The 27,715-nt window shown below is 42.2% G+C and overlaps 1 protein-coding gene across 1 annotated transcript; it reads right to left on the bottom strand.

The window, feature by feature from the left end:
* Positions 1 to 5,393: 5,393 nt before the first annotated feature.
* GPI (glucose-6-phosphate isomerase) lies at positions 5,394 to 27,308 on the bottom strand. The gene is made up of 18 exons (XM_084214888.1): positions 27,112 to 27,308; positions 22,802 to 22,892; positions 22,363 to 22,431; positions 19,500 to 19,619; positions 17,582 to 17,665; positions 17,350 to 17,496; positions 15,546 to 15,617; positions 14,494 to 14,538; positions 13,681 to 13,734; positions 12,726 to 12,786; positions 11,200 to 11,243; positions 10,817 to 10,969; positions 10,369 to 10,498; positions 9,943 to 10,019; positions 8,537 to 8,665; positions 8,041 to 8,116; positions 7,892 to 7,958; positions 5,394 to 6,442 (listed from the first exon to the last, which is right to left on the bottom strand). The coding sequence occupies exons 1-18, from the start codon at positions 27,228 to 27,230 to the stop codon at positions 6,319 to 6,321; spliced, it is 1,662 nt and encodes a 553-aa protein (XP_084071014.1). The 5' UTR covers positions 27,231 to 27,308; the 3' UTR covers positions 5,394 to 6,318.
* Between the last annotated feature and the right edge of the window lie 407 nt (positions 27,309 to 27,715).

Here is a 27,715-nt window from a genome sequence, read left to right as displayed (position 1 = left end):
TTGAGATTAAAGTGAAGTACAAAGACACACCCAGTCAGCAAAGTCTGGAGACAATAAGATGTAAAGCAATCCTCCTTCTGACCTCACATTAACACAGAAATCACCCTACAGCATGCAAGTGTCAGCCAACAACGGCACCTACTTATTTCCTGTCAGCTTGTCCCTTTGATCTAACCTGATCCTTCTTCACTTTATTAAAAACGTTCTAATCTTTTGTCTTTGATCTCCCCGTAGGATTCTTCAAAGAGCTTCAAATTAGCAAACATGCAAACAACAAAAAAATGTACTCTGTATCTACAAGAAACAATGATGTGGGGAGCCGTTTCCTTCCTCAACACACAAGTTTAATGAGGGGCAGCATTTTAAAGCCAAAAGATGCCATAGTTATCTGTTGTTTATTGGCATTAGGGTGGATGACAGAGCCCAAGCTTTTTTACTGGGGGTGGTTTGCTCTGAAGGTGTAACAAGGCAGCCCAGCAGGGGTAGCAAAAAAGCCATGTGCATACTTCATTCAGCATGCCAGATGAAAGGATTATGTCACATTCAAGAGCAACAAAGAGCTCTGTTTAAGTTTGTACCAGGCTGGAACTGTGGGGCAGCCGTTAAAGACCACCAAGGTTTTAAATAAAACCGGACACTTTTAAGTTTTCTCCAGCTTTCCTTGTGGTAAATCCACCCAATATGAAGGGAATGTCAGTATCTCCCACAAGGAAGATCTCTGAGGCTTTAAAAGGGAAAAGACATTTAATGTATTTTTATATATGTAAAACCCATATGTCTATTTTAAATATCTATGTATGATTTTTTTTCTTATTAAAAGAATTAAGGACACCACCATGTTATTTTTGTTCCATCTTAAACTTATTTAACAGCAAAATGTTTTCAGCAAGGAAGAGCACTACTGCAGGATCTTTGCATCAAACAGTTAAAGCATCATTCATCTTCTACAACTTTAATTTAGCTCCAAAGGTACACATTTGAAACAAAATTGGTGCTTTTTATTATTGAATACTGCTCACCTCTTAAAAGCATTATGAGGCCAGAACAGAAAGACCCTATAGGCTACACCAGAAGTTCCTTGCACGTGCATCTGTCTCTTACTGCAGATTCCTGGTTTTAACTCTTATTCTGTTGGGAGGTAAAACTGTAAACAGGTTGAACTAGCCCAAAATATCTTTGCCACATAATCCAGGTCACCCCAAACTCCTCACAACTGCAGTTAACAATCTGAGGCACAGACCAGTGTCTACTGAAGTCAATGAGGCCTTTTCACAGGTCCATGAAATCCTAGGTATGAATTATAGGACTGTCAGTCTCCCCAGTAAAGTCTCAGTCCAGTGGAAATATAAAAGCAGGATCTGACCCAAGCTGTACATATGGACCTTGGCCAGTAGTCCTTAGACCATGTTCATAGCTCTAAGGTTAGGTGGGCAAAGTCCCTGTACTCATTTTAATTTCACTTCTTTGTCATCCTAAAATCCACTGTGATTACACGTGGCAGGTGTATGAGCTGAGAATTGAACATGACTTAGGCAACAGACCATTATCACTTCGGTGGCTGATTTTTTTCCCTCTTCATCAAAAGTCAATTATTGCAAAACCAGCACACTCACCCAGCTGAAAATTAAGTAATTCATGTTTAAAAGTCCGTTGAAGATCAACACTGATAATTATTTATTGAGAACTCCAGTGAGGGTCTAGATGATCAGAGAATCATTAAGATTGGAAAAGATCTTTCAGATCATCAAGCCCAAGCATTAACCTAACACTGCCAGGTCCACCACTACACCATGTCCATGTACATCTACATGGTTTTTGAACACTTCCAGGGACAGTGATTTCATAACTGCTCTGGGCACCCTGTTCCAATACTTGATAATTCTTCCAGTGAATAAATTTTTCCTGGTACAACTGGAGGCCATTTCCTCATGTCCTGTTGCAAGGGACTAAAGTGTTGGCCTCTCTTGTTCTGTCCTGATGCCCTGTACTGGCTCTTGGAATATTGATTTTCTTAAGCAGCTCAGGAAACATTGGTGCTAAAGCTCAGACTACCCAGCCACAGAGCTATGCCAACTCCTCTTTTGTTGTTGTGTTCATGCCTATAATAGGCTTTGGAAAATAAAGAAATATTTTTAAAAACCCAAACAAAAACAAAAAAACAAACAAACCAACCCCCAAAAAACCTCCCTATTAGACAAAGTATCAAGACCACAACAAAACTGAACAGATTTTCAAGATAGCTGAAAAAAAAAAAGATTTTGCATATCTTGAAAAGCCAGGAGAAGCAGTTCTAAAATGAGCAGCTCTGCGAGCACAGCAAAGCCCTTTAGTTAACCCAGCAATTTCCAGATAAATATAAATCAACTGTAAATTGAAAACTTTATGAAAAGTCAGAGTCAAGGTCTGAACTTGTCAAACTCATTGGTTACCCACTTTACTGACTTGGAATGACAAAACTGGTGGTTTTAATGAGTCCAAAGCCACACAAATATTCAACAAAAATCTGCTACTTCAGATTTATTTAACTTTTTTTCACAGTTTACTAGCACTCAGAACAAGAAACAAGATGCTCTGCTTTTCTCCTGTGTGAGAGATCTTTCCAGCAGATCTTGTCTCTTGTGGCAGCTGCTAATGACAAAAGGCAGAGCTCAGCCTTTCTAGGAATTACCACATCGTTGAGAGTGTTCCAGAGCAGGGTCACAGGCCAGCTCCTGGTCATGCAGCTCTTCCCTCAGCTGCATCCTGCATGCAGCCAGCTTCCAGATTCAGCAAGGATTGGCCATTCCCCAGCTCCTTCCATTCCCCCCAGCCAGGGATAGCCCTGTTCAGCACAGCCAGCCACAATGAGTGCCCCCTCCACACAGCACTTACTACTCCACAGGTCTCAGCTCCAAATATTTCCTTAGAGGAAAGACCATGTAAATCTCAAAAAACAGTGTCAAGAAATCCTGAGTGTGTCTACTTGTGAAACCACCATCAAGTAAAATCCAGGATCTGACTATGACAACCTGAATACAAATTCTTTTCTGAGTACATTTTTTGAAATTTCAAGTAGATCCAGCAGGTTTGGGAAATTTTCTTTTAACAGAACATCAGGATTTTGTAATTTCTTCTCTCAGAAATATCCATTGAAGAAGGGACACAAAAAAAGCGAGGACACAAAAAACTACCTGGACATTACCAGCCCTCTGGAAATGTTTTGCTTTAGGACTACTTTTTATCTGATCTATTTTGACAAGCCCTCTGCCACAAAACTAACAAAAACTTGAAGTTTTCTTTCAGAGAGGGTAGAGCAATTCTGTTACTAGCATTAAAGTTTGACTGACTTTGAGCTAGAAGCCAAAAGCAAGGTCTTCTCAGCTGAATTTTCATTAATAATCCAAGTTGCTTAACTTTTCTCTCTGGAAGCCAAATAAAACAAAACAAAACAAGCAGGAATTGCCAAAGCAGAATAATTTCAAGAGCATCTAGACATAAATACTATGCCTGAAATAGGTAAAGAACAAATGAGGCAAAGCTATCTTCTTTTCTTCCATAGAGACTCATGACCTGAGCACTGCAGCACTATCACTGCAGATCTATAAATGCTCTTTATTCCTCCATAACAGCAACAGGTTCAACTGAAGTTCTTGGGATACTTTGAGAACTATATATATAAGATAAATGAAATTTTATTTATCTTATCCTCCTTCAAGGTTTCAGCAAATGCTCATGATGTCTGCAGGAACTCCACATGTAGCACAGGATAGTTTGGAAATTAGAACAGTCCCAGAAGATCAGATCACTGATCTGACTTGGCCAAAAGGGATCACTCATTGATTATTCCTGCCAAATCCTCTTTAAACAGAAGGACTTGGAGAGGTCTTCACAGACATAGCTCTTTTGAGATGGTCTTTTTATATCAAATGCTATACAAACATATTCCTCTGTTAAACTCAAACCCACACAATCTATATTAAGTCCATGTCCAGTGGGAATACAACATGAATTTAGCATAATTTTCTTTAAGTATTAGATTTTTCCCATGAATAAGGTAATTACTTTCTCAAGAACTCCTAAAATACATTCATGGATGAATTTTGACATTGAGATGCTATTACTATTAGACAGCCAAATTAGCATTGCAAGCATAAAATATATCATCAACTGAACTTACATTGACTGAAGCATCTGCACACTGTATTTCCTCAGAGCCTTTCACAAGGAGCAGGTCTTGCAGGTAATGGATGGGGTTGAGGATTAGGGATTCTGTGCCATTTTAGGGGTATGACAAGCTTCTGCTTACATCGTTACCTTTCATTCTCTCTTGTATATGACAACACAGTTTCATCAGACCTCAGCCATGCTCATTACAATTTCTCAGATATACTTGAATGTGTTGATATTTCTCATTACCAGAGCAAAATTTATGCTGAAATCACTTTTATTTTTTCAGGAATGTGGTGGCCTGATATTAAACGGAAGGATTTAAACCAGTTCAGTGGAGCTCAGGAAACCGAGTCACAAAGTGGCTGCGTGTCAGGGCACAGGTCAGAAAACAGTGCAGAGCCCCTGTAAGGGAAAGGCAAAGACCCAGAGGCCACAAAAAGTTCCTGTCAGTGACAGCAGGTTCCTAAACTCTATGCGGGTTTTAAACCATCTCCTTTTCAAAACGCAGCCACAGACCCTCCCTTGCACCTTACTTGCGGCCTCCTCAAAGCCTCTTTACGGCTCTCCTGCTGTGTTTGCCCGCAGCCCCGCGGCACTCCGGCCCCGAGCAGCCCCGGCACAGAGTGTGAGACCGGGGGCGGCAGTGTGGGCGGCGGCGGGCTCGGTGCCGCACGGTGCCCGCTCGCCTTTCCCTCACGGCGGCGGAGCCCGGGGGCGGCGGGCTCGGTGCCCATCCGCCTTTCCCTCACGGCGGCGGAGCCCGGGGGCGGCAGGCTCGGTGCCGCACGGTGCCCGCCCGCCTTTCCCTCATGGCGGCCGAAAGGCGGGCTGAGCGCTGAGGGCGGCGCCGGCAGGGGGCGCCCCGCGCGCGGCCATGGCCCCTCAGGGAGCGGGGCGGGTCCGGCCCGGCCGCGCAGGGACCCAGCGGGAGGAGAGAGGAGAGAGCGGCGCCGAGCACCTGAGCACGGCGGGAGGACAGGTTAAAGCCCCGGTGAGAACAGGCTGCTTCCCTCTAGCAGGTTCTCTTTTCGCGACCATGCTTGGTTACGGAAGCTTTGCTCCAGCGGTGGGAGGCTGAGGCCGGCAGGCGGCGGGTGAAGCACCGTGGCGGTGCACAGCACGGAGGCTCGGCCCGCAGCACCCAGCCCTGCCCGTGAGGCCACACGGCAAAGAGGGGCACTGAGGGGGCCCGGCTCACACAGTGCAGGCACCAGCGGGGGCATGAGAACCAAAGTTTCTTTTTAATGCTTGTGTCTTACCTTTATTAAAGGTGTTACAGAATAATAGCCAGAGCATGCCAGTATGCTAGCGGGGAGGGTAACAGCAGTAGAGAACAAAAGAGGTAAAACAATGTATTGACAACACGTTTCTCTATTTCTTTCATTGTTGTTGTGAGACAGTGACACTGATTAAACATTGAGAAATTGCCCCTGGAGGATGCCAAAAACATTTCTTCTCCAAGTGATCCCAAGCTTTTGCTTCACAAACTCTGGAAAACTGTTTGGAAAAGTTAAGATACCACTGTCTCTTCAGGAACTTTCTTCCTTTTGATATAGCTGTCCACATAGCTTACAGACAAAACAGGAAATCTTTTACCAAACATCAGTAAACTTGCATTTTCACAGTAGCACTGGGGGGAAAAAAAAAGTCTGTATCTTGCTCAAAAGGGATGAAATGTAACCGAACAACCTAGAGCTGTAGGTCTGATTCTTTAAACACATTCTAGTTTCCAGCTTACAGTAGAACCAGTCCAAGAAGACAGAAGTCAGCTTACTTGGCTTCAGAGGACCTTACACAGTGAGTGAGGCAAATGTTGCTAGGGCTGCACTTCAAAAATAGAGTGAAGAAGTTTTACTCATCCACCATACCATTTATTTTCTAGTATCAGTAGGTGACCATCTTTAAGGAAGCTGAGGGATAAGAATTGAGGAATATACCAGCTGCACTTTACAGATTAACAGCCACAGAAATAGAAAGCAACTATACAATCTCAGGGTTTCACAAAACTAGTTTCATTTGTAACACTTGACGCAACAGATTAACTGCAACAAGTGAAGAGAGCTACATCTGTAAAGTGCTATTTTTGTTAAAAGTGGCTAAAAAAAGCACATCTACAACAGATTTGGGTACTTGGTGGTGAGATTGTCGATGTCCTCTAAGTATTTCATTTCAAGCTCTGTGTTTTTTGATGAAATTGATGAGCCCATTTGTTGAGCTATCATGAGATGTCACTGGAGCATCTGACTCCAGTTCAGGCTCAATTTTCTTGGCAAGTTGTTTTCCAAGCTCAACTCTGCATTTATAAAAGCAGGAGAAGAAAGAAAAAGCAGTGTTAGTGCCAAAAACTTAAAGTATTTACTATAAGCCATTGATATTAAAAATAGACGCTAGTAAAAAGTAACTTCGCAGCGAACACTGTGATGTTTTACCCCTCAAAAATTACTGTTGAAGTATTCAATTCAGTGCAATTGATGAAAAACTGGAGTTCTCATTGTTCCTTAGCTGAGCAGACAGCTCAGATTACAGGATGTCTAAGTGAACATTTTGTTTTCAGAGCCAAGCAGTCTTTTCACCTCGGTATTCACTTGTGTTATGCAGCCTGCCCTAGTTCCTGTACTCAGCTGGCTCCTGTTCACTGTTAAACAGGACAGTGCTCAGAACGCTGATTTGTGTCACCCAAACAATGACCAGCTGAGCTACAGCCTGGAAGCACCCCCAGCACCCATCCAGGAGTTACAGCCCCACCATCTAAGAATCCAGGATATTCCAACAGCTGCAAAGAACAAGGCTGGTTCTACAGCATCCCCACCTTTCAGTTTTGGATGCCATTCTGGAATTTCATGTGTAGCAGTAAAAGCTGTACTTATTCCTACCACACTCCTGACCTCAGAGTTTATAGCAGACATCAGCTGGTACTAGACACAGTCTGCCATTTTCAGGTTCTTCTACAGTATTTGGTTATAGAAGAAGCTGTGGCAGCACAGCAGCAAAGAATGCATACAAAGATGAAGGCAGCTTAGTGTAAACTGATATTCTACACCTGTGCAGCAAGTGTGCTCATCAGACAACCCCTCATGGCATAGGCAGGCTGCACCTGAAAAATCTTATTTCTCAATCCCTCAACCTAAGCCATACAGTGTGTTTACTGTTCATATTACTACAGATGAAAGAACCTGATTAGAGCCTGACTAAATTTTTAAGTGACACAGTGACAGACTCCCCCAAGCTGCTGTTGCACACATGGAGCTCCAGCACAGCCCTTAGTCACAGATGCAGCCTGCATGAAACCAAGGGCTGCTGCATGCACAGACTTCTGCCAGAAATGCTGTCTCTCCAGCACAGGAAAATTAAGAGGTAATCAATCTTTTGCTCATCAGATGCCACTCAAACTGCCTATTAATCTAGAGGTAAAATAATTCTCTTTTCCATTCTGTAGGGAGAAGATTTTCCTTCCTAATTCCCAGAGCATGTGTTCAGCCTGCTTGACTGCTTTCCTCACTACCGCATCTTTTTTACATTCATAGTATTTTCTTAATTGAAGAGGTCCTTAGCCAAAATTTTATCTACGAGTCATTATGCATTATAGCACGGTAACCTATCCCTAGAAAAACAGTTTTCATTTATAACTATCCCATAATCATGTGCTCCAAGTATAAAACCCTTTTGATTGTCTTTTCTCTAACTCAGGATAGATTCAAGAATCTGTCAAGAAGTATGCAAGAAACAAACCAAGGACACTTACCCCCATTGGTCATAACTGTTAATGTCCCAGACAACTCCTTGAACAAATATCTTGTGCTCATACATGGCTATAAGCAGAAAGAGATTTATCAATAAATTTGATTGCAAATTCTTCATTAGAATTCACAGATGAGAAATGTATTTACTTACCAATGATGGCTCCCAGGGTGAAGGGGTTGAGTTTTGTAAACATGATGGAATTGGTTGGTCGATTTCCCTCAAAGACCTTTCAAAACAAGAGATACATTGTCAGCTAGTATGATGTAAAAAGTACACGAGAAACTTGCAGGTTTTGTCATCTTTGGAGTCCACAATGGACTATTTGCATTAGCAACAAATACAAAGTTCTGAAAGCTTTAAAGGCCTTCAGCCATAAAATTGTGTAAGAAAACATGGGAATTATACAATGGACAATGTGTCTCCAAGCACCATAGCTGGCCACTGTGGGCTACAAGAAGCAAACTAGTCACTAGCCCAGGGCAGTGCTGAGATAGCCCATGTTTCCCAGAACACCTCCAAAGCCTCAGAGCCACAGTGCTGCTCAGAGCCTGCTCCCAGTGCCCTGCCAAGGTGCCATCAGTGCCAGCCCATCCCAGCTGCCCTGCTGCCCCCAGCACAGCCCTCATGGGCACGGCCCCCCGGGCACCTTGTGGGGAAGGAGCTTCTCCAGAGCCTCCCCGCTCAGCCCGGCCGCCTGCAGCTCCTTGCGAGCCTCATCAGCCGTCTTCCCTTTCATCAGCGCCTCCGTCTGAGCAAGGAAGTTGGCCAAAAGGATCTAGCAGGTGGAAAGAAACACAAGTTACCATTTGCAGATCTGGAATACCGGTACCTGGTGCTTGAGGCCATACCAAGACCTAGTCTAGACTTACAAGTCAGTTTTAACACTGTGGCAGTAAAAAATGTATCAATTTTGGCTACTGCTTCTTACCTCAGAGTGCCAGGGACTTAGTAACTATTAACAGATGTACCAAAGTACATGTATCCAAAGACAACCAGGACAGTTCTGCAGAATCCTGCTCTTGCTGAAGCTGGCAGCAAGCTTCCCAAAGGCACCAGAGGAGCCAAGACTTCACACAGCCCTTTCACCCAGTATAATCCATGATTTTGTCTCATTCTACACTATCTCATGGAAAGCCAGGTGCAAGGATTAGTCAAAGGTAGCCCAGCTAAGATGTATTTACTCACCTGTATGCAGGAAAATCCCCACAGCTTACCATACACCAATCCTTACCAATGCAGTGCAAGGTTCTAACTTATTGCTCCCTACCTAATGTTAGCCTGCAAATTTATTTGTGGTTTTGTCCTACCTTACAACACAATAAGTTTTTTACAGTCAATTGAAACCTTTTTTCTTTGCAAAGTCATACTTAAAATTTTCACCTGTATTTGGTCTTACTTGCCAAAAGATTACTATTACACAATGCAAACAGCACTTGTAATCTGAAATCATGACAAGAGTGAAATTCAGTGACTAAAGATGCTTTTTGTGAAGTATGCAGTAAATAGTTAACCTGAATGTGTTTCCACCCTTGGAAGTTCAGAAAAATCATAGTTCATTGAAAATCCTTAGTCAGATGATAAACTAAAAACTGGACAGGTTATGAACATCTGTGTAGAAGGCCATCACCCCAGCCATACCATTACAGTCACCAAATTTTGCTCTAGAATTTAATTCTTGAAAGCTTCCTCAGAGATGGTGCCACATCAAGTCTGAGAATTTGCTTCTTCCTACTCTCCAAGAACTACATTCCTTAAAATTCTTCAAGGAATTTTAAGGAATGTAGTTCTTGGCTTCAGTAGGCCCACACGAAACACCACTGACCTGCCTCAAGAGCTGTCACTGCAATTGCTTGAAGAATAAACATACTACTGCATTACATATTATAAATAAACTTGCAATTATAATCTATAATTTTTAAATCTATTGTGAATGTTGACAGAGCTTTTGTTTATAGTGTCAAAGGGATAGTTAGAAATATCACATACTGCAATACCAAGTAACCTTCAGTGCCTTGAGCCACAAGACATATGGTGCCCTGACAAAGAACTTACCTTGTGATGCAAGCCATTTCTGATGGGGTGCTGGGTCTGCACTGGGATCAGGAAGTCACAGGGAATCATGCGAGTTCCTGTAAAAAAGCCAGGTAAATCACTCTGCATCAGGTAAGTCTTAGAAAACCTTCACTTCTTACCCCATTTTCAGAGTTGCTGGCAGACTCAGTCATTTTTACAAGCTTTCTAGAAGAGCATTATGACTTGCAGCAGGGGGAAGTAACAACACAGCTCAGGAATTTCAGCTTTGTTTGACCTCCTTATTGTTAAAACCTGCATCTTGTAGCCTTCACAAGCTACTAATTAAAAAGCCCATAGCAATGTGATGTTAGGTTAGATAGGAGTCCAACCTCTAAACAAGTACAAACTCAGCAGACTGCTGCAGCCATTCAGACTAACTCCAGAACAAGGTATTTAACAGTTTACCTTGGTGAATGAGCTGGTAGAAAGCATGCTGCCCGTTGGTGCCAGGCTCTCCCCACACAATAGGGCCAGTGCCGTAGTCCACACGAGTGCCCTTCTTGGTAATGTATTTGCCATTAGACTCCATATCACCCTAAAGAAGGGAAGGGCAGGATCACTCAGTTATCAGTTTCCATACATACATCAACTCCAATAAACAGTGCTTGTTTACAGAAATTTTCTAAGCACGAGGGATACACCTGATTAGTTTATGGACATGGAGATAACAGTGTATGAGGAAAAGGTCTTTAAGTGAGGAAATAAGCTGGTATCTATCTTGGCACCAGTCTCTTGAGGCAATTGAAGACACGCATTAAGTGACTGCAGTTTTATCTCACACAAAGCATTGAGGATGCTGAACCAGGGCAGAATGCTATCTGCACTTGGCTGGAAGTGCTGTGCCCAGCCCTACCTGCTGGAAGTAGGCAGCGAAGCGGTGCATGTACTGGTCATAGGGCAGCAGGGCGTGGGTCTCACAGCCGTAGCAGTTGATGTACCACACCCCCAGCATGGCCAGCAGAACGGGCACGTTCTTCTCCAGGGGGGCAGTGTGGAAGTGATTATCCTGCACCACACAAAGCAAAGTTACACTTCTGACAAAGCAACTGCCATCCCTCCCAACTCCTACATTGGTTTTATTGTTGTGTTGATCCAGTGTGAGCTTCCCACGAACTGTCATTTTAACATCATTGACGAGGACATGGGAAGCTGAGCTTTAGAAATCAACGTGCCTTTCATTTCCTTACTAACAACTTTTAAAGCAGAACAAATCTGAAATGGGCATCCCACACTCACCATCCAGTGGGCTCCTGCAAGCAGACTCTCAAAGTTGTCAAAACCTAACAATGGAAAGAAGTCAGTTTGTATTTACTATTACAACTCAAACTTCATTTTTCCTATAGAGACAACTGTGAAAGTTTCAATTCCTTGTATGCAGCAAGGCTCCCAACTACTAATCAAGTTTTAAGCTGCACTTAGACTTCTCCTGATATTGCATCCCATAAGCCAGACATTCACTTATGCTTAAAGCCCAGACTTCAGAGCAAGTCCAACTTCATGAAACACAATTCAAAAACCTTTGACTAAAATAAAATCCCCATTTGGGCAGAATGAGCAACTAGAAGGAAAACAGAGGCCTTTAATACAGAGCCTACTTTGAGGCCACATAGTTTTTAGCAAGTTTCAACACTTAATCACAGCCAGTGAGAGACATCTGCCAAAAAAACAGGGCAAGGCTAGCACAGCAGGGATTTCTGCACTGGTGTGAGGAGAAACAGCACTAATAAGATAGTCTCAAAGAAAAAGGCTACCCCTCCCTTCCCTGTTCTTTCTAACAATTCACCTGGGCTTTCTTTGCTTTGTAGTTATGCTATTTAAACCTCCTCTCACTTTCCCAAATGAATAGTTTCACCAAGGCTAGTCTTTCTTGAAAAAACAGAAATCTTGATTCATACATAGCAATTGGGAGGTGAAGTGTTTGGACTCAAAGCAGCAGCTCTACCTACGGTCAGAGAGCAGCTGTGGGAGTTGAGGGCTCTAGGAGGAAGAAGTGGAGATAGGCTGGCATGTCAGCAGTCGGCACCAAATCTGTCTGACAGCAGCAGTGAACAGTTTATTGCAGATGAAACAGCAAGTGCCTGACTTGTTTATTTTGCTCTTGTAATAGGTTTTTCTACACATGAAAACTCCTATTCACATAATTCCAAAAAACACCAAACCCAATGTTATTCTTCTAATCCCAGTCTAAGGGAATTCTAACTTTTGCCTAGAAAAATAAATGACATTATAGTTTCAGACTTTAAACATCTGAAAGCAGTGATGAGGGAACAAATGTAACCATCAGACCCTATAGCCTACACAAAGTACTGGAAACAAAAGGAATTAATAGCAGAAGGTCATAGTTAACGATGATAAACAGAGCTCATATGCAGAATCAGAGGCAGGACTTTGGTGTTCTTGTGTGTATACTCACAGATACCCTAATTCAAGTTTAGCAATGTCAGGTGCAAGGTCTGATTTTCAACACTGCCACAGCTTTACATAAATATGGCACTATTGCCTATGTGACTACAGCAATGCAATTTGACTATTTGTCCCTAAGTATGGGATAATTTCCAAAACTGTATTTATATAAAATACCAACGTTTCTATTGCATTCCAGATTGCTTTTTAGCACCCACATCCAACCACTCAGAGTAGGCAGGTAAATAGTATTTGCCCCAAATCTGATTGACAATCCACTGTTGTTAATGCACTCTATAGTTACATCCCTGAAGCAAACAGAGCAATTCTTAGCATGGTGACATCCCAGGAACACCTACCAATATGCAGGGCAATGGAGAGACCAATGGCAGACCACAGGGAGTAGCGACCACCGACCCACTGCAAACAAGAGATGGTTGAGATGGAGAAGTGCAAGGCTTTTACACTCAAACTATCAAAAAACAGCAGTATGTGTCTAGACTGTTCCCAGCAAAATCAATACTCCTGGTGATAGTTTACTATATATTTGGCATAGTCAAGGGAACCTGCACTTTACAGTGCACCCTAATGAATGCCTTTTTTGAGAGTCTGAAGTTATCCTACTTGTCCAATTTTTATAACATCTCTTAAGTAAATAGCTTGATTCCAGTTAACTTCCAAATCCTTAATGTGTAGCTTGTATAACTGCTTTCATAATATCACTCCTCTACAGGGAAAGCCTGATTCAGCAAAATTCTGACACTTGGGAAAGGTAACACTTCAAATAACTTCTGAACAGCAGCTCATTCGTCAGGCATTTAGTCAATGAGACATACCAACCTGTTTCTAATTAAGTATAAAGACCAAGACTAAGGGCAGTATACTTAAAATATGCATCTGCTACAAAATCTCCAATCAGGCTCCCATTTCTGATGTCTGACCTTTACCAGGCCTAGGTTATATACCATAGACACCAACAGGCAAATGTCACAGCTTATAATAACTACTTGCATAGAGCAATAAGTCAAGACTATCTCCTGTTACTCAACAGCTGATTAGACAGCCAAGAACATGGAGGACTCCTCTTCAGACCTTTGACTGGAAGATTTTAACAGACTGGGCAGTAGTTCTCCATTTGCCTTTAGTTAGGGGTTTTCAGGTATTTCAGTGCACTGAATACAGCTCCTATAATTTAGGAGTTGCTGTTTTAGAAACTGCTTTTGGAGTTTCAAGACATCCAATTGGAATCACCTTACTTGCTTCAGAAAAAGCTAACAATTAACATCTACCACATAATATCAGACATTTACTTACATCCCAAAACTCAAACATGTTCTCTGGGTCAATTCCAAAGTCTTTAACTTTAGGCTAAAACAAATATGAAAAAACAGTCAATAAAACCAACAGTCATAAAAAGATTTACACCAAGCAAGCAAATACAAGTTTGATATCTATTAAATAAACAATCCTACATCTATTTTTAAAAATGCATTGCATCCATCACAAAAATTACATTTTCATTTCCAGAAATAACTACCACCACTCACTATTAAAAATCAATGACATACATTCACTTCCTGATGAATCTAAGTGGCCATATAGTTAAAGCTGGACTGACACTCAGTTTACATTTACCAGCACCATAATGTCAGTCCCTGACAATGACTGCAGTGTTCTTCTAATTACTGTCAGTCTCTCTACTTCATACTTTTGCATGAAGCACCACATCACAGTGCGCTCATCATAAGCATTTTTCAAATTGCCTGCTCTTACCTGGAATTCAGAATAACATTTGCTTATGTAACTGCATTCACACACAACTTAGGCAATTAGAGGTAACACTCATTAATAACAAGTCATTTCAAGCACAAGAGCTCTTGATTTCAAATTTAAAGCTCTAGCAGAAGAAGCACGCATCTATAATCAAAGTCCAGTCTTAGTACAGCTCAATACTCCAGAAGTGTTTCAGTTACTTTGAGTAGGAAAAAAAAAAAAAAGGCTTCCATTCAGGAAGAATGCTAAAATTTGGTATTCAAGCATCTTAAAGGATATGCTTCCTTGCTAGATTTTAAGGTAAGGCTGCCTCAAAGGTACATAGGAAAAATTAACTAGATTGACTATACTTACAGCATTGGTAGACAAGGCAACAAAATGCTTGGCCACAGCTGAAGGCTTAAAAAAATAAAAACATAGTTAGATCTAGAACATTAACTATTTTCATTTCTGATTGTAAAGCTGATCTGCTACCATTTAAACAAAATGCTGTTGACAATCATCAGTTGTTATTAATTTGAAATCATCTTATTCACATGCAGTGTGGGATTTGGGAGCATACCCAAAGAGAACACACTGCTGATATTCCCATCAAGCCCTCCAGCAGCACTCCCTCCAGAGAGGAGCACAGCCTCTCCTTCAGTGTGCAACCAGCCTGGACAGCACCACTACAGCTCTGGAGCAGATGGAGCTCAATGTACACCCACCACCCTTCCAGTCAGGGGCAAAAAACCAAGATAACTGGAATTACTGATAAATGTCAAGCTCCAGAGTCAGACTTCAGTCTTTCAGAAGGTGTTCTGATAAAGATGAGTTGTCTGAACAGTAGTGAAGGAGGAATTTCAAAGCCCAGATTTCAAACTAAGTACAGCTACTCTGACTGGAACAGGCCACAGACCATCTTAATAACCTGTACAGGCAGTATCTGCTTTAAGAGTTTGAAACAGGAGAGAATGAGCCAAATACAAGGTTTCTATTCATAGCACAGCCATCTGCCATAGAAATGTCAGTGTATTGTTCCAACCATAGCTTCATCTCTAGTTTTTAAAGATTTGGCAATAATTTAAAGGTAGTGCCACACACACTATTCTTGTTTTTTCATTACTAATAGTTCTACCAAATTATTGCTTAGCTCTAAGGCAAACAATACACTCTTACTTAACAGGCAAGATTTGGAGGAACAACGCATGAGAACCATTTATAATGAAAAACTAGTGGGTTATCACTTTGACTGGACAAAATAGTCTGTCATTACCAAAGCCCTGAAATGATCTAAGTACATCGCTTGCTAAGCTTATGTTTGGGCTGTTTCTGGTTCTGCTCCAAAGCACACAGAATGACCAGGAAGAAATTGCACAACAAAAACTGCTGCATTCTGTTACTTAGGCTACACATCTCAGACTTACATCATTAGCAGCACGCAGGAACCACTCTTTGGCTGTTTCTGCATTGGTGATGGTTTCCTGTGTGGTGAAGGTCTGCACAGTGAAAAACAAGCAAATTAGTAAAACAGTGTTCTTAACATGGAAACAACTTCAGGTTACTAAAGCATCACATAATAGTTCAGATAATTAGAGCAGAGCGATTCTAGATGCTCATAACACACAGCTGCTGCCAGATCACAGAAAAAAGCAAGCTTATGAATACAGTAAACACTAATATTTCTAGATTTACCCATCTAGTTTTAAGCTAGTATGTATCTGAAATTGGAATAATTATCTCCCACCTTCCCATTCCCCAAACTGCTTTGCAAAACCTTGAAACTAAAGTCTTCTACTTTAATTTTTCAGTAAAAGACCAAAGTTTTACTGTTCAACTAAAAACAAACTAACTGAACATCTAAACAGGATAACCCAGCTGGACTGCCCTATTGTTCTTCAATTCCTACTTTTTCATGGAAGAGCATTCATTTCTGCCAAGACTCTTGTCATAATTTTTCTTTTGCTGATTAAAGGAAAACATTTTCCTGCTTCATGAAGTGTGCACAGAAGTTCAGTCATGCAGTTTTGCAAGTAGCTACAACCATTCTGATTTACTCAGCCATCAAAATTTAGCTTTAAGGGTGAACACTAGATTCATCCTACTCTCATCCATCTCCAGAAATACTTCATTATGAAACATAAGCCTGTTATGGAAAGAAAAAAATGCCATTCATCCTCTTCCAAATATATCCAATTAGCTAACTACAGTCTGGCAAACAAACTCAAGTGTTACTTTTTCAATCTGGGAGTTTTCTAAGCCTTTGAACCGTGATCCCCAGACTCAATTATTGCAAGTGACCATTAGTATTACTTTGTGCAGTTTCCTTATTGCTCCATAAGCTGTTGCTCAGCTGCAGCAGTGCCAAGATAAGCTAATGAGCGCTGTACAGAGCACAGGCAGCACTGCACACACGTTCATTTGCTGCAGATTGCCTCCAACAGCAGAAAGGTTCTACTGTGCTTGATAAACGAAGGCGACCCAAGTTACATAACCATGAAGTTTGTCTCCACCTCTTTCCTCTGCTCAGACAGAGGCATTCCTCAGAGGGAGAGGGCTGCTGGCAATTATTGCTTGCAGAGTAAGTTCTTAGCAAGGCAAGACTTAAAGGCAGCTATTCAGTCCAAGTCAGAAATAGGTGTCATCTTATGAAGTAGCAGCAGACTATCTTTACCTCTTTAAGTAAAGCAGCTTAGCATTTATAGTGCTCAAGGAACTCAGCATTTAAATTATTTAGGTGAAGGTATTGTGACTACCCTATAAAATGGAGATTCATAAAGTACATGCAATTCATTAATGCAAAAAACCCAAATGTTTAACAAATACACTGTACTTAAAGGATCAAAAGTTCTTTAGGAATGAAATAATATCCAGAATTTCAAAGAAATAATTACATTGGATTCTACATTCCACCTACAGAGAAATGCAGGAAAATAAACTTTTGTGAATAATACTAAAACTTGCATTGACTGAGAAATAAACCCCAGACAACATGAAATTGTTCATGTATCTTATTTAGGTTAATTAACTCTCGGCATTTGACTTACAGATCCCCAAGTATGTCAGCAGCAACGCAACCTTGTACTGCAAGTTTAGAAAGAATCGCAACAGGCCTGTTTAGAAATAATCCACACTGGAAGTCCCTGATCTAGATATTCCTGTGGACAGCCCTCTCTTCTGACTGAACTCTATCAGCAGAGCAGGCCAAGGCAGTGCTTGTATCAGACATACCTTTGATGCAATGATGAAGAGAGTAGTGTCTGGTTTGAGTTCAGCCAGGGTTTTGGCTATATGAGTACCATCGATGTTGGATACAAACCAGACACGAGGGCCTCCCTTGGAATACGGTTTCAGGGCTTCAGTTACCATCAGAGGGCCCTGGATAGAAGCCACAATTAGATTTTATCCTCACTGTAAGCATGTACACAAAGATGGGCAGGGTGTACAGAAGTCAGGGGCTTACCAAGTCAGAGCCACCAATCCCAATATTGACCACATCAGTGATTGCCTTTCCAGTGTAGCCTTTCCATTCACCACTGCGGACCCTCTGTGGCAAAAAAAAAACCAACAAAAGACACAATGACTATTTTATACTTACACTAAAGCTACTGATGCTAACCCAGGACCAGGAAGCAGGCTTTGTTTTCAGATATTGTTGTAGAAAGTTGCCAAAGACAGCTTTCAAGCCTCTAGACCTTAAGGCCTACACTCAGAGCTACCTTCTTAGCTAGACATTGTGTTATGTCTAAGACAGAAGCAAAACCACACTGAGACTTCAAACACTTAATGAAGTTAAAACTCTCCCCCTACTGTGTTAACTGCTGTAGCATTTACAGTGTTTGCTAAGGCAAGAGACATCTACCCAAAAATGATAAAATCTTGGGCATTAAGCTATGTGCAACAAAGCTTCAAACCTAAAGCTGTTCTATAAGCATCTTTAATTAGAAAGAGCTTCACTAACTAAGCTGGAAGACAGTATGAATAAAGCCACAGAGCTAAGAGATTTATTGGCAAAGCATTCTAAAATCTTTTCTCTTGCAAGTATGCTTTGCATTAGGATTTATTTCTGGGCTGCACTTTAACAGCTCATGGTCTAAGTTCCTGCTATACTCCTGTTCTTTAGCTTCACTGAAAGTTCCAAAACAAAATTCCAATCATCAACTACAATTCTACATTGAATTTTGCCCATCATCTACCACCTATGCATTCAATCTGTTCCAACCACAAAAGCAATCTTTCTGGTATCATGAATACTTCCAAGTACATTCCCCAATTCTACAGCAATTTTTCTACATAGCACTTAGTTATGCTGATACTTGCTCTCCTTCGCTACAAATGTTTAAACTTCTCATTTTTCCAAACAGAAAATGCATTTTTACTGACAGCATTCCTGTACCCCATAGATGATATTGCCAGTCTTAAAATCCCATCTGCTAAGTCAACTGAAGCCAGCATCTTTGTTAATATTTTTAAAGAAACTGCTTAACATTATTTTTATTTTATGGAGAATATACATCCACATGAAAGTAATATTCATGGGTTCTGATCATTGAAAACATAGAGCAAACAAGAGGATGGCACCGGTGAAAACTCTTGGTTTGCACTACCAAAACCTCAATCAGCTAGAAATTCTACAGTGCCAGACACCACAGAATTTCCATGGCCATTCAAGTCTCACAGCATATGAAGACAGTACCAAATCCACACCAACTGGTGTCAGTTATTGTGGTTTTGGCATTTATCATTAAGAACAGAATGCAAGCTCATTCTGCATAAGTTAGAAGTATGAGCTGGCAGTGAAACAGGGCTCTACCACCTGGCTAAGACTCACAACAGCAACCAAGCAGGTCCAGGTCCTCACAGCCTTGTTTAAAATGCATTAAAACTACCCAGGTGGGTATTCTGCAAACAGAATAGAATCAAAGTAATTTGACCTAAAACAAGAAGGTCCTTAAGAAACTGTTTAAGAAGAGCATAATCAAATTGCAATGGAGCTGGGAACTTCTACCTCCCTCCTGATTTTACACAAATGTTAAGAGGCAGTTTCTACCTGGTGCAGCCAATTAGTTGAAAAATTAGCAAGAAATAAAGTAATATTTGAATGGTACTTAATGATTTACAGGACTTCCAAAGTACACACAAGATTACTGCTGAAGGAACAAAATCTAGGGAGCCCATTAAAGAAAAACCCAACTGGAAACAGGGAGAGAAAAGTGAATCAATAAAACCAGCTTCAACTCCATGCTTGAGCCAGAACTATTGTAAACCTCAAAGGACACAATTCATGTGAGCCAGTTTAATCCACACTTCACAATCCACATGTAAGAACCTGGCTGGGTACAAAACAAATACATAAAAAATAAACTGTGGTGGTACTATACCTGACAGAAGTGTTTCATTTTGTCCAATACTTTGTTGACTTCTGGAACAACATCCTTCCCATCCACAAGGATTGGCACATTGGAGCGATTTCTCAGAGCAATGTGAAGCACAGCTCGGTTCTGAAACAAAGGGAAAAACTGAGATGAGGCTCTTTCCAAGTTACACCCCAGGACCTCAGATGCCTCATCCAAAAGGCAGTACAGTCATCAAGATTTAAAAATCCTTTAGATTAACTGGGATTAGTAGAGCAGTATTTTCAGTGTGTGTGCATACACTGAAAATACTTCAACTCAGTGGAGGGGCCTTACAACAGCACAATATGCAAAGTAATAGTTTACTTGGGAGAAAAGGCTCAAAATCCCTTTAAAAGCATTTGGAGATTGAGATTCAGAATCCAGCAATATTCATGACCCAGTGATCTTTATTTTGGCATGCTTTAGGTATTCAAGAATAAAATTGTTTCTTATTGATGACAATACTAAAAAATCAATTACAACAAGCAGCTGAAGTTATTTTCTCAGGCATCTTCTCAATGATCCTGAGTACTCCATTTAATATAGGAAGAGAAATAATTTAAACATCTGACAACAAAGAATACAATAGCCACATTCCTCTATCCACTGCCCACAATTAAATGCTGCCTGAACGCTTGAACACAAAATATATGTAGTAGTTGTGCTATAAGAAAACAATCTCTAAGCATGCAGGATTTATGTTACTTCTCCACAGCTGCACATAAGTCAAAGCACTGAAATCTGCCCTGTGGTTCGGCTGTTTAAGAGCTTAACAGTTTTAATCCAGAATGAAAGAATTAGTCAATACTAATGAACAAATTAAAAAATTAGTCTGCTCTACCTCATTGTTCCACAATGAGAGGCACTGTGAGACAAAGACAACACAGACAATATGAACTGCCAAGTTATGATTTATATACCAAATGCTAATTCAAAAATCATTCCGTTTGTGGTTACTGACTTGGAATACAAAATCCTCTTTCACTTGCTAATTAAAAAATACCCACTCAAATTTGGGGTGAACAGAGAAATTTTTTTGCAGTACTCAGCCATGGAATGGTATTTGGTAAGTACTGCTCATTATCAGGCTTGAAGGATGCTTTGTCTGATCAAGAGGAGGAATACTTGACCTGTTCTCTGTGGTTAAGCAGAAGTATTCTCTAAACACCATGCAGGCTATAAAGACTGTCCCCATAATGAGTGGTCAGATGAGTTAGCATGTAATGATCTTTGCACCATATCAAGCTCCAAGTTTTAACTCATCTGGACAAACACCTGGCAGTGACACACATGGGTGCACAATTAAGAACTTCCACATAAGCACACACCATGCAGCCAATGCCTGCAGCACCAAACACAGACAAGTCTAAAATACTTCAGACAAATATCCAAAGAATGTTCTAAAGCAGATCAAGAGTAGTGGACGAGTCAGTTCTTGCCATCAAGAAGCTCCCTGATGTCTTACTGCTTTAGGTTTATTCATGCTGTTTGACAGCATCCTGCTTAACATCTGACAACTTCACATCGTCCACATGCTCCTATTCCAGAGCCAAACCAACCTGATTTGATATTCTATACAAATAAAAATTAGGCAAACCCCATCTAAGTCAACTTCTGAATTGGAAGGAAGTAACTGAGGAACAGCCTGATAAGAGGTGTTTCTAGACTAACAAGATACATGAAGTGGTATCAAGACAGCAGGAAAAGAGGGAGCTAGCAGCAGAAACCAAACACATCAGAGTTTGATATTGTGTTTAGGTGCTTTCTGTGCACATTGCACCCTTCTGAGACTTCAGCTGCTGCACCTGCTCTCAATACACAATGAAGAAAAACTGCATAACTTAGAGATAGGGAAACCCTGAAATAATTTGTGTTGCACAAGGCTAGTGAAAGGCAGTATGAGACAAAACAACCCTCCAGACAGATTTAAGACTCCTCACCCTTTTTCCCTTTCTTTTTTCAGTAGCTACATTGGTGAATTGAAGGCATTAATACAGAAGGAACAGGAACCACTTCTCCAGTGAAACTAGATTTCTTTCTCTCTGTGCCTTTTCACAAACATGAATCATTCACAAACAATACAATGTCCAACTGCTGACTTACTTTAAGCAAACAGCTTGTGCAATAGCTAAACCAGTCAATAGCCAAGTCAAAGGAAATACTGGTTTCTCTGAATTTGCCTTAAAAATACTAAGTAGCCTTAATTTCTAATGCAGACTAATAAAACCCACTATACTGTGGAGTTCCCAGTTTCCATCCTATTTTTAATATCAGAAAAACTACAGTTGGCTTTCTATATGTTTTAGTAAAGATTTAACCATAACTAGAACCTTCAGATTTACAAAAGCAGGAAGGTACTCATCCTCTTACTGAAATACATGGCTAATTTCCCAAGACTGTGTATATCCTCAGCTGTTAACTGTACCAAAGACAAGCAGCACTGCAGCCCAAAAGAGGAGGTCTTACACAATCCTCCCTTCACACCCTTTAGGCAGTTTACTAAGCTTTATGAACGCTAACACTAGGCAAAAGCATCTAAGGGATACCCGGAATGCAAGACTCTGCTTCATGTCTTTTGCAAGGTCTAACTCCTCTCCCTCTCCACAAAACAGGGAAGAGGAAAAAAAAAATACCACCAGAATCTCTAAAATAAGATGCACTGAAGGAAGGAGGTATTTTTAGTAAGAGCTGTAAAAGTTTCTCTTGTAGTGCAGCAAACTTTACAATCACTCAGGATTTCAATGAAGTATTTAAAGTAAGTTTTTTCAGACTTTGCTTACACAGATGCACAAACATCCATAATAAGCACAACTAAAGTGGAAAGAACCATGGACAGAAATAGCCTTACCTCAGTGAAGTTGATCTTCTCGCCACTAAACATGCGCTCTCTGGCACTTTCCACACCCCTTGACTTTGCCTGAGAAAGGTAAATATAGATTCCTCTTAAAATAGTGGAAGTCAACATGTACTACAAAGGTCCATCTACATTCAAGAGCATGAACATTTAACACAAGACAGGGAAACAAAAATTATGGTAGATTAAAAGACCCACTAGATTCTAGGTTAGAAAAAATTCTTTTCCTTTTTCAAAGCACATTTTTATGCAGATATGCATTGAAAAATGACTTTGTAACTCGGGGCTAGATGACAATGCAAGAATTTGAATCCTGCCAAGACTTGTAAACAGATGCCTTTTAAATGTTATCTAATGCTTATAAACAGTGCTAGAATAGTGGGTTGCAGGTAAAAGTTATTTTGTTTATCAATGCAAGATTTTAAATAGTTACCAGTTCCATCAGCATTTTCATCACTTCTTCTGTAACAAGGTTCTTGGAGTAATCCAGTAGGATATCCCCATGGTCAGTATTCAGGGTCAAGCTGTCAAAAATCAACAGGTTGTTTAATTGCACATGCCTGAGGTGTGACTGTTCTAAGGAAGACAGTGGTAACTCTGCTGTAGATTACAAAAATAACGGGAATCCTAATTAGACTAAGTTCATAAAAAGAGTGACCAATTTGCCCAAGAAGTTTGAGAAAATGACTGCTGGTTTTTTTTGAAAACCATGTTTTCCACAGTGTCCACTGTGCTTGTGAAAACCCAAACACAACTAAGAATATTTGATGCACAGTTGGACAATCATAACATATTGTTTCTACGAGCATTCTCTAGCAATAATCAGCTTTTTCCTAATGTATTATCAGTAAAGAGCTTTTCACATTCTTCTGCTGCTGGAAAATTAAACTGTCTTCCTACAGATCCTGTCATTCTTTTGTAGAGTCTTAAGTCTAATTTAAAAGTCTATCCAACATTGTGAACAGAAACATTGTCAACTACTATGCAGAATTAAACCCCATTTGTGCATGGTTTAGTCTCACTATCCTCATTGACTTAGTGGAGGTCTCCAAATTATTTAACAAATTACTTGCAAACTACAGCCTAACCCATCAGAATACAGGCACTCACATCTGAGAGGAAACACAGCAATGGTAGCCCAGCAGAAACCAAGTGAGCCCATTTATATTTACTATCCTTGTATCTATGTGATAAGTTCTATAGTTCCTCTAGTCCTTTACAATATTGTTTTAACAATTTCTTCTTTGCAATAGTTTCCAACCAAATCTATACAATTATTCTAACTGAAGAGCTGAATTCTGTAAGTCAGTCTGATAAAAGCACATCTTATTCTCCCTGTTGCTCCACACACACCCCCCACAGGAAATTGCAGCCATCTAAATCCTCAGTGTTGCTGCCCTGTTCATTGTCTCCCCTCCTGCTTCTTTCTCAATACCTGAGCAAAGAAACATGCTGTTATTTTAGCCACCACATATGCCAGAGACTTCACAGGGACACACCACAACTGCTATTCATACATAACATGACAGAGCAGGCAAGATTCTTCAAAGGAAGAACGGAGCTGAACTCACAATAACAGCAATAACCAGGAAGGCCTTGACATTTCAGTGGTTTCACTTACTGTTAACTTCATTAACTGTTCATTAACACTAACATCCTTCTTATGGTCCTAAAGTATAAGTGTGAATAAGGAAAGGAAGGTGTCTTCAAGCACAGTCTTAGAACCATGTTCTAAGTGCTCTAAAATAAGTGAGAACCATGTTTCTCTAATAAGTGAGAGCACAGACAAGCAATGAAAAGCAGTATTAGTGCTGTTAACCACCCTTCTCCTCAGCAGGCTGCCAACAATAATCCTGACAGCCTGACCCCCCAGCACCAGGATCCCTGGAATATAGCTAGCCAGTCGAAGGACTGATTTGGCTCACCTGCCATAATTGTTACTCAGATACAGCATGGAAGAAAAAAAAGAACAAGCCTTTGATATTTGATACAATTTATTTAAAGACATCTCAGAATTGAGCACATTTCACTAATGATACAGCAAGCCCATCAGCATATTAACACTTCTTAAGAGAAGTGGAACTCTTGAAATTCTCCTTCTAAATTAAACTGCAGCTGATAGCCTCTCCCAGCGTTCTACTCCACCAAGAAAAGGATTTCATGTTTACTTGAAATGTCTTCCACCTACAATTCGTTACTTTACATATATGAATGAAAATCAATCTCACTAGACCTAGAAGACAAAATATCTCATGAAGTCATGGCTGGATTCAAGCCACCACTCATTTGAAGAAACTGCAGAAATGTGCTCCCCAAGACTTTTCAGGCAAAGCCAAATCAAGTAAAGGCTCCCAGATTTAACTTGCTCCACACAAGGTGAAGCACACAGTGTACAATGTAATCCTGTGTTAAGCCCTTATAGCAAGGGATCCATGCACCTGTTTAAACAGAAGCCCCAGGCCCTGCAGCTGAACAGTGCTAGGCCCAAGTACCCACTCTGCAATGCAGCAGCTCACGGCAGTGCTGCTGGGGGGACAAGGGCCTTGTCACGTAGGCCACAGCCACCTCCAGGTGATGCAGCCCTTAACCTGCAGCATCCCAATGACTGCATCTCCCACCACATTCTCCACTTACACTTACTTTCCATTTACTCTTATCCTTGTCAACAGACAAGCCAAGCAGCAGGAGTTTCATCCTAACACCTATCTGCATTAGGGGTACCTTTGTCAGACACCCCTTTACCTGCTGAGTATTATGATGCCTGCATCATAGCTCTTCTAACCCTTTCAAAACCAGCAGTTTTCAGTGAATAACCCATGTTGATAAGAACTCCTGTTCCTATCAGGCCTTACCTTACCACCTTGGGTGGCAAAGAAGGCAAAGATCTCTTACAGGTGTGGCTACACTCCTTACCAGGAAAACAGGACATACAAATTCTGAACTAGGGAAAAAAGGTCAAAAGGATCTTCTATATATATATATATATATTTGATAGGATGCAGTCAGTGAGTGTAAGGTTCTTCCAATAATATTAAATAGACACTTGTGCCCAGATATAAAATACTCAGATTAAGAACTATTCACCAGTCTGAAATTCCTCCAGAACCAGTATCAGGAAGCACTTTCACCTGGGTAGAGTTTCTTTTCCTACTAAAGAAGGAAGTCAATAATTTTACAACAACACCTAGCATAACTAAAAATCTTTATAAATCTTAATTTCATGGGAGGGAAGTTACAAACTACACAGGACCACATGGCCAAACCTCCAGACTACAGTTTTCAACAGATATTAACTACCATCCTCCTGCTGATCTGGCTCAGAGCAGCCAGCACTGGTAGGAGTACCAGCAAAGCTATCAGCTCCGCAATTGTACTTTGCTATGAGGAAGTTCTCTCGGACTAGAATGAGATAGCTTTTCAGGAAACAGGACTGAAATAATTACAAGAAAGGATCAAGATAGATGAAGCAAACTTAAGACACTTGAACTGTTTACTTATGGACAGCACAAAAGGACATGAATTAGAGGAGCTATTTGAAATAAATAAAGACCATTTCACCAAAAAATACTGGAGATAAAGAAAACTTGCAATGGGAGCTAAGTCTATTAGTGAGGATCTAGCACATTTAATAAGATACTACTGGTCAATTTCTTAAAAATATAAAAAGTCCTATTAATAAGGGCCAGGTGAAGTCAGTACTTGAAAAATTCAGCATAATTTTTCCATCGATATATTTTATCTCACATATATACATATATGATATGCAGGACTTCATATAAAATCTTTAATTACAACGTAAGAATTTTCTAATGAGCTCAAAAGGGAAAAAAAATCCCTTTACGCAGGACAGCAACGAAGAGCTTGATGCAAGCAACAAGTCTTATCACAACGCTATGGAATGGAGGGTCAGTTTATCTCTATTACTCAGGCCCACTTTAAAACTCAAATCTGGGATGCATCTCATACTATTACTGCTGCTATAGTACAACAACGTAACCACACACACGCCTTCTCAGCACGGCCTCCAGCAAACAGAAAATACGCGTCCCACTTTACAAGATGAAGGCGCTGAACGCTATCACGATGCCTCCACTTGTTACTTCCTCCTCTCTATGCGCTGCAAGGCATTTTCTGTAGCAGCGATCGCGGGAGGCGAGGGAGGACTAAACCTCCCCACCGCCCCCCGCTGCCCGTCTCCGGGCAGGGTCGTAGGGGGCTCAGGGGGATGCGCGCCCCTCGCGATTTTATCGCGGAGCTTATCGTGACTAAGCACGGCGTGCGAGAGGCTGCGAGTGCCTCCCCACAGTGCGGCTGTGCGAGCGCAGCGGGCGCTGTGCTGCCCGGCACGTACCCTGCTGCAAGGATGAGTCAAGGGCAGGCGGCGCGGCCGCCCCTCGGGGGCTGCGAGGAGCTCCCCCCGCCGCCGGCCCGGCCCCCCCGCCGCACGTGCCCGGGCCGCCATCGGCCTCGCACCGCCCGGCGCGGCCCCGCCGTGGCGGGCACGGCACCGCGGGCCGTGCGCCATCCGCTCCCTGCCGACCCACGTCCGCTCGGGGCTGCGCGGGGGGAGCGAGCGAGCGGAGCGGGGCCACGCCAGCCCTGCCCGCCAGGCCCGGCCGCACCGCGCCCCTCGCGGCCCCGGGACTGCGGCTCCCCGGGCCTCGTACGCGGCACCGCCCGGGCGCGGCAGCCCCAGGGCCCGCGGCCGCTGCCCCGCTCGGCCGTGGGGCCGCCCGGCCTCACCTGAACTTCTGGAAGCGATCCTTGTCGGCCTCGAAGAGCTGCCGCAGGACGAGCTTGGAGGAGTTGGCCTTGTGCCACTCCACCAGCTTCTTGAAATGGGGGTCGCCAGACAGCGCCATGTCCGCGGGATGAGCAGGCAAGGCGGGATGAACCGAGCAAGGCAGCAGAGCTCTTGCCGCCGCTTCCGCTTTTATAGCGACGACGCGGCCTCCAGCGGCCGCCCCGCCCCGGCCGGGCCCGGCCCGGCCCCCTCCCCGCCCTCCGCCGTGGGATTCCCTCCGTGCCGCGCCAGACGGGGCAGGAGTGGCCTGCGGGTCCCTGCGCGGGGGTGGCGGCGGCGGCGGCGGGGACTGGAGCCGGCGCCGGCGCCGAGGCCGAGGCCGGGCCCCGGGGAACGCGCAGCGCTCCCGGCTGTACCTCCCGTGTGAGGGAATCGCGGTGTTCCCGCTCAGCGCCCCCCGGGGCCAGTATCCGCTCGCGGCTGTGAGGGGCCGCTGCTCGTGCGGGTGCACGGTGAAAACACCGTCCCTTGTGGGGCTGGTTGTACCCGGGCCGGCCCGCGGCCGGTCCTGCGGCAGCGCTCGGGGCGGCCTCAGCACCAGCT

Source organism: Fringilla coelebs (assembly GCF_963513975.1).
Source record: "Fringilla coelebs genome assembly, chromosome: 14".
Classification (NCBI taxonomy): Eukaryota; Metazoa; Chordata; class Aves; order Passeriformes; family Fringillidae; genus Fringilla; species Fringilla coelebs.
The sequence above is the reverse complement of the archived record's forward strand: the minus strand, read 5'-3'. Positions and strand labels throughout refer to the sequence as shown.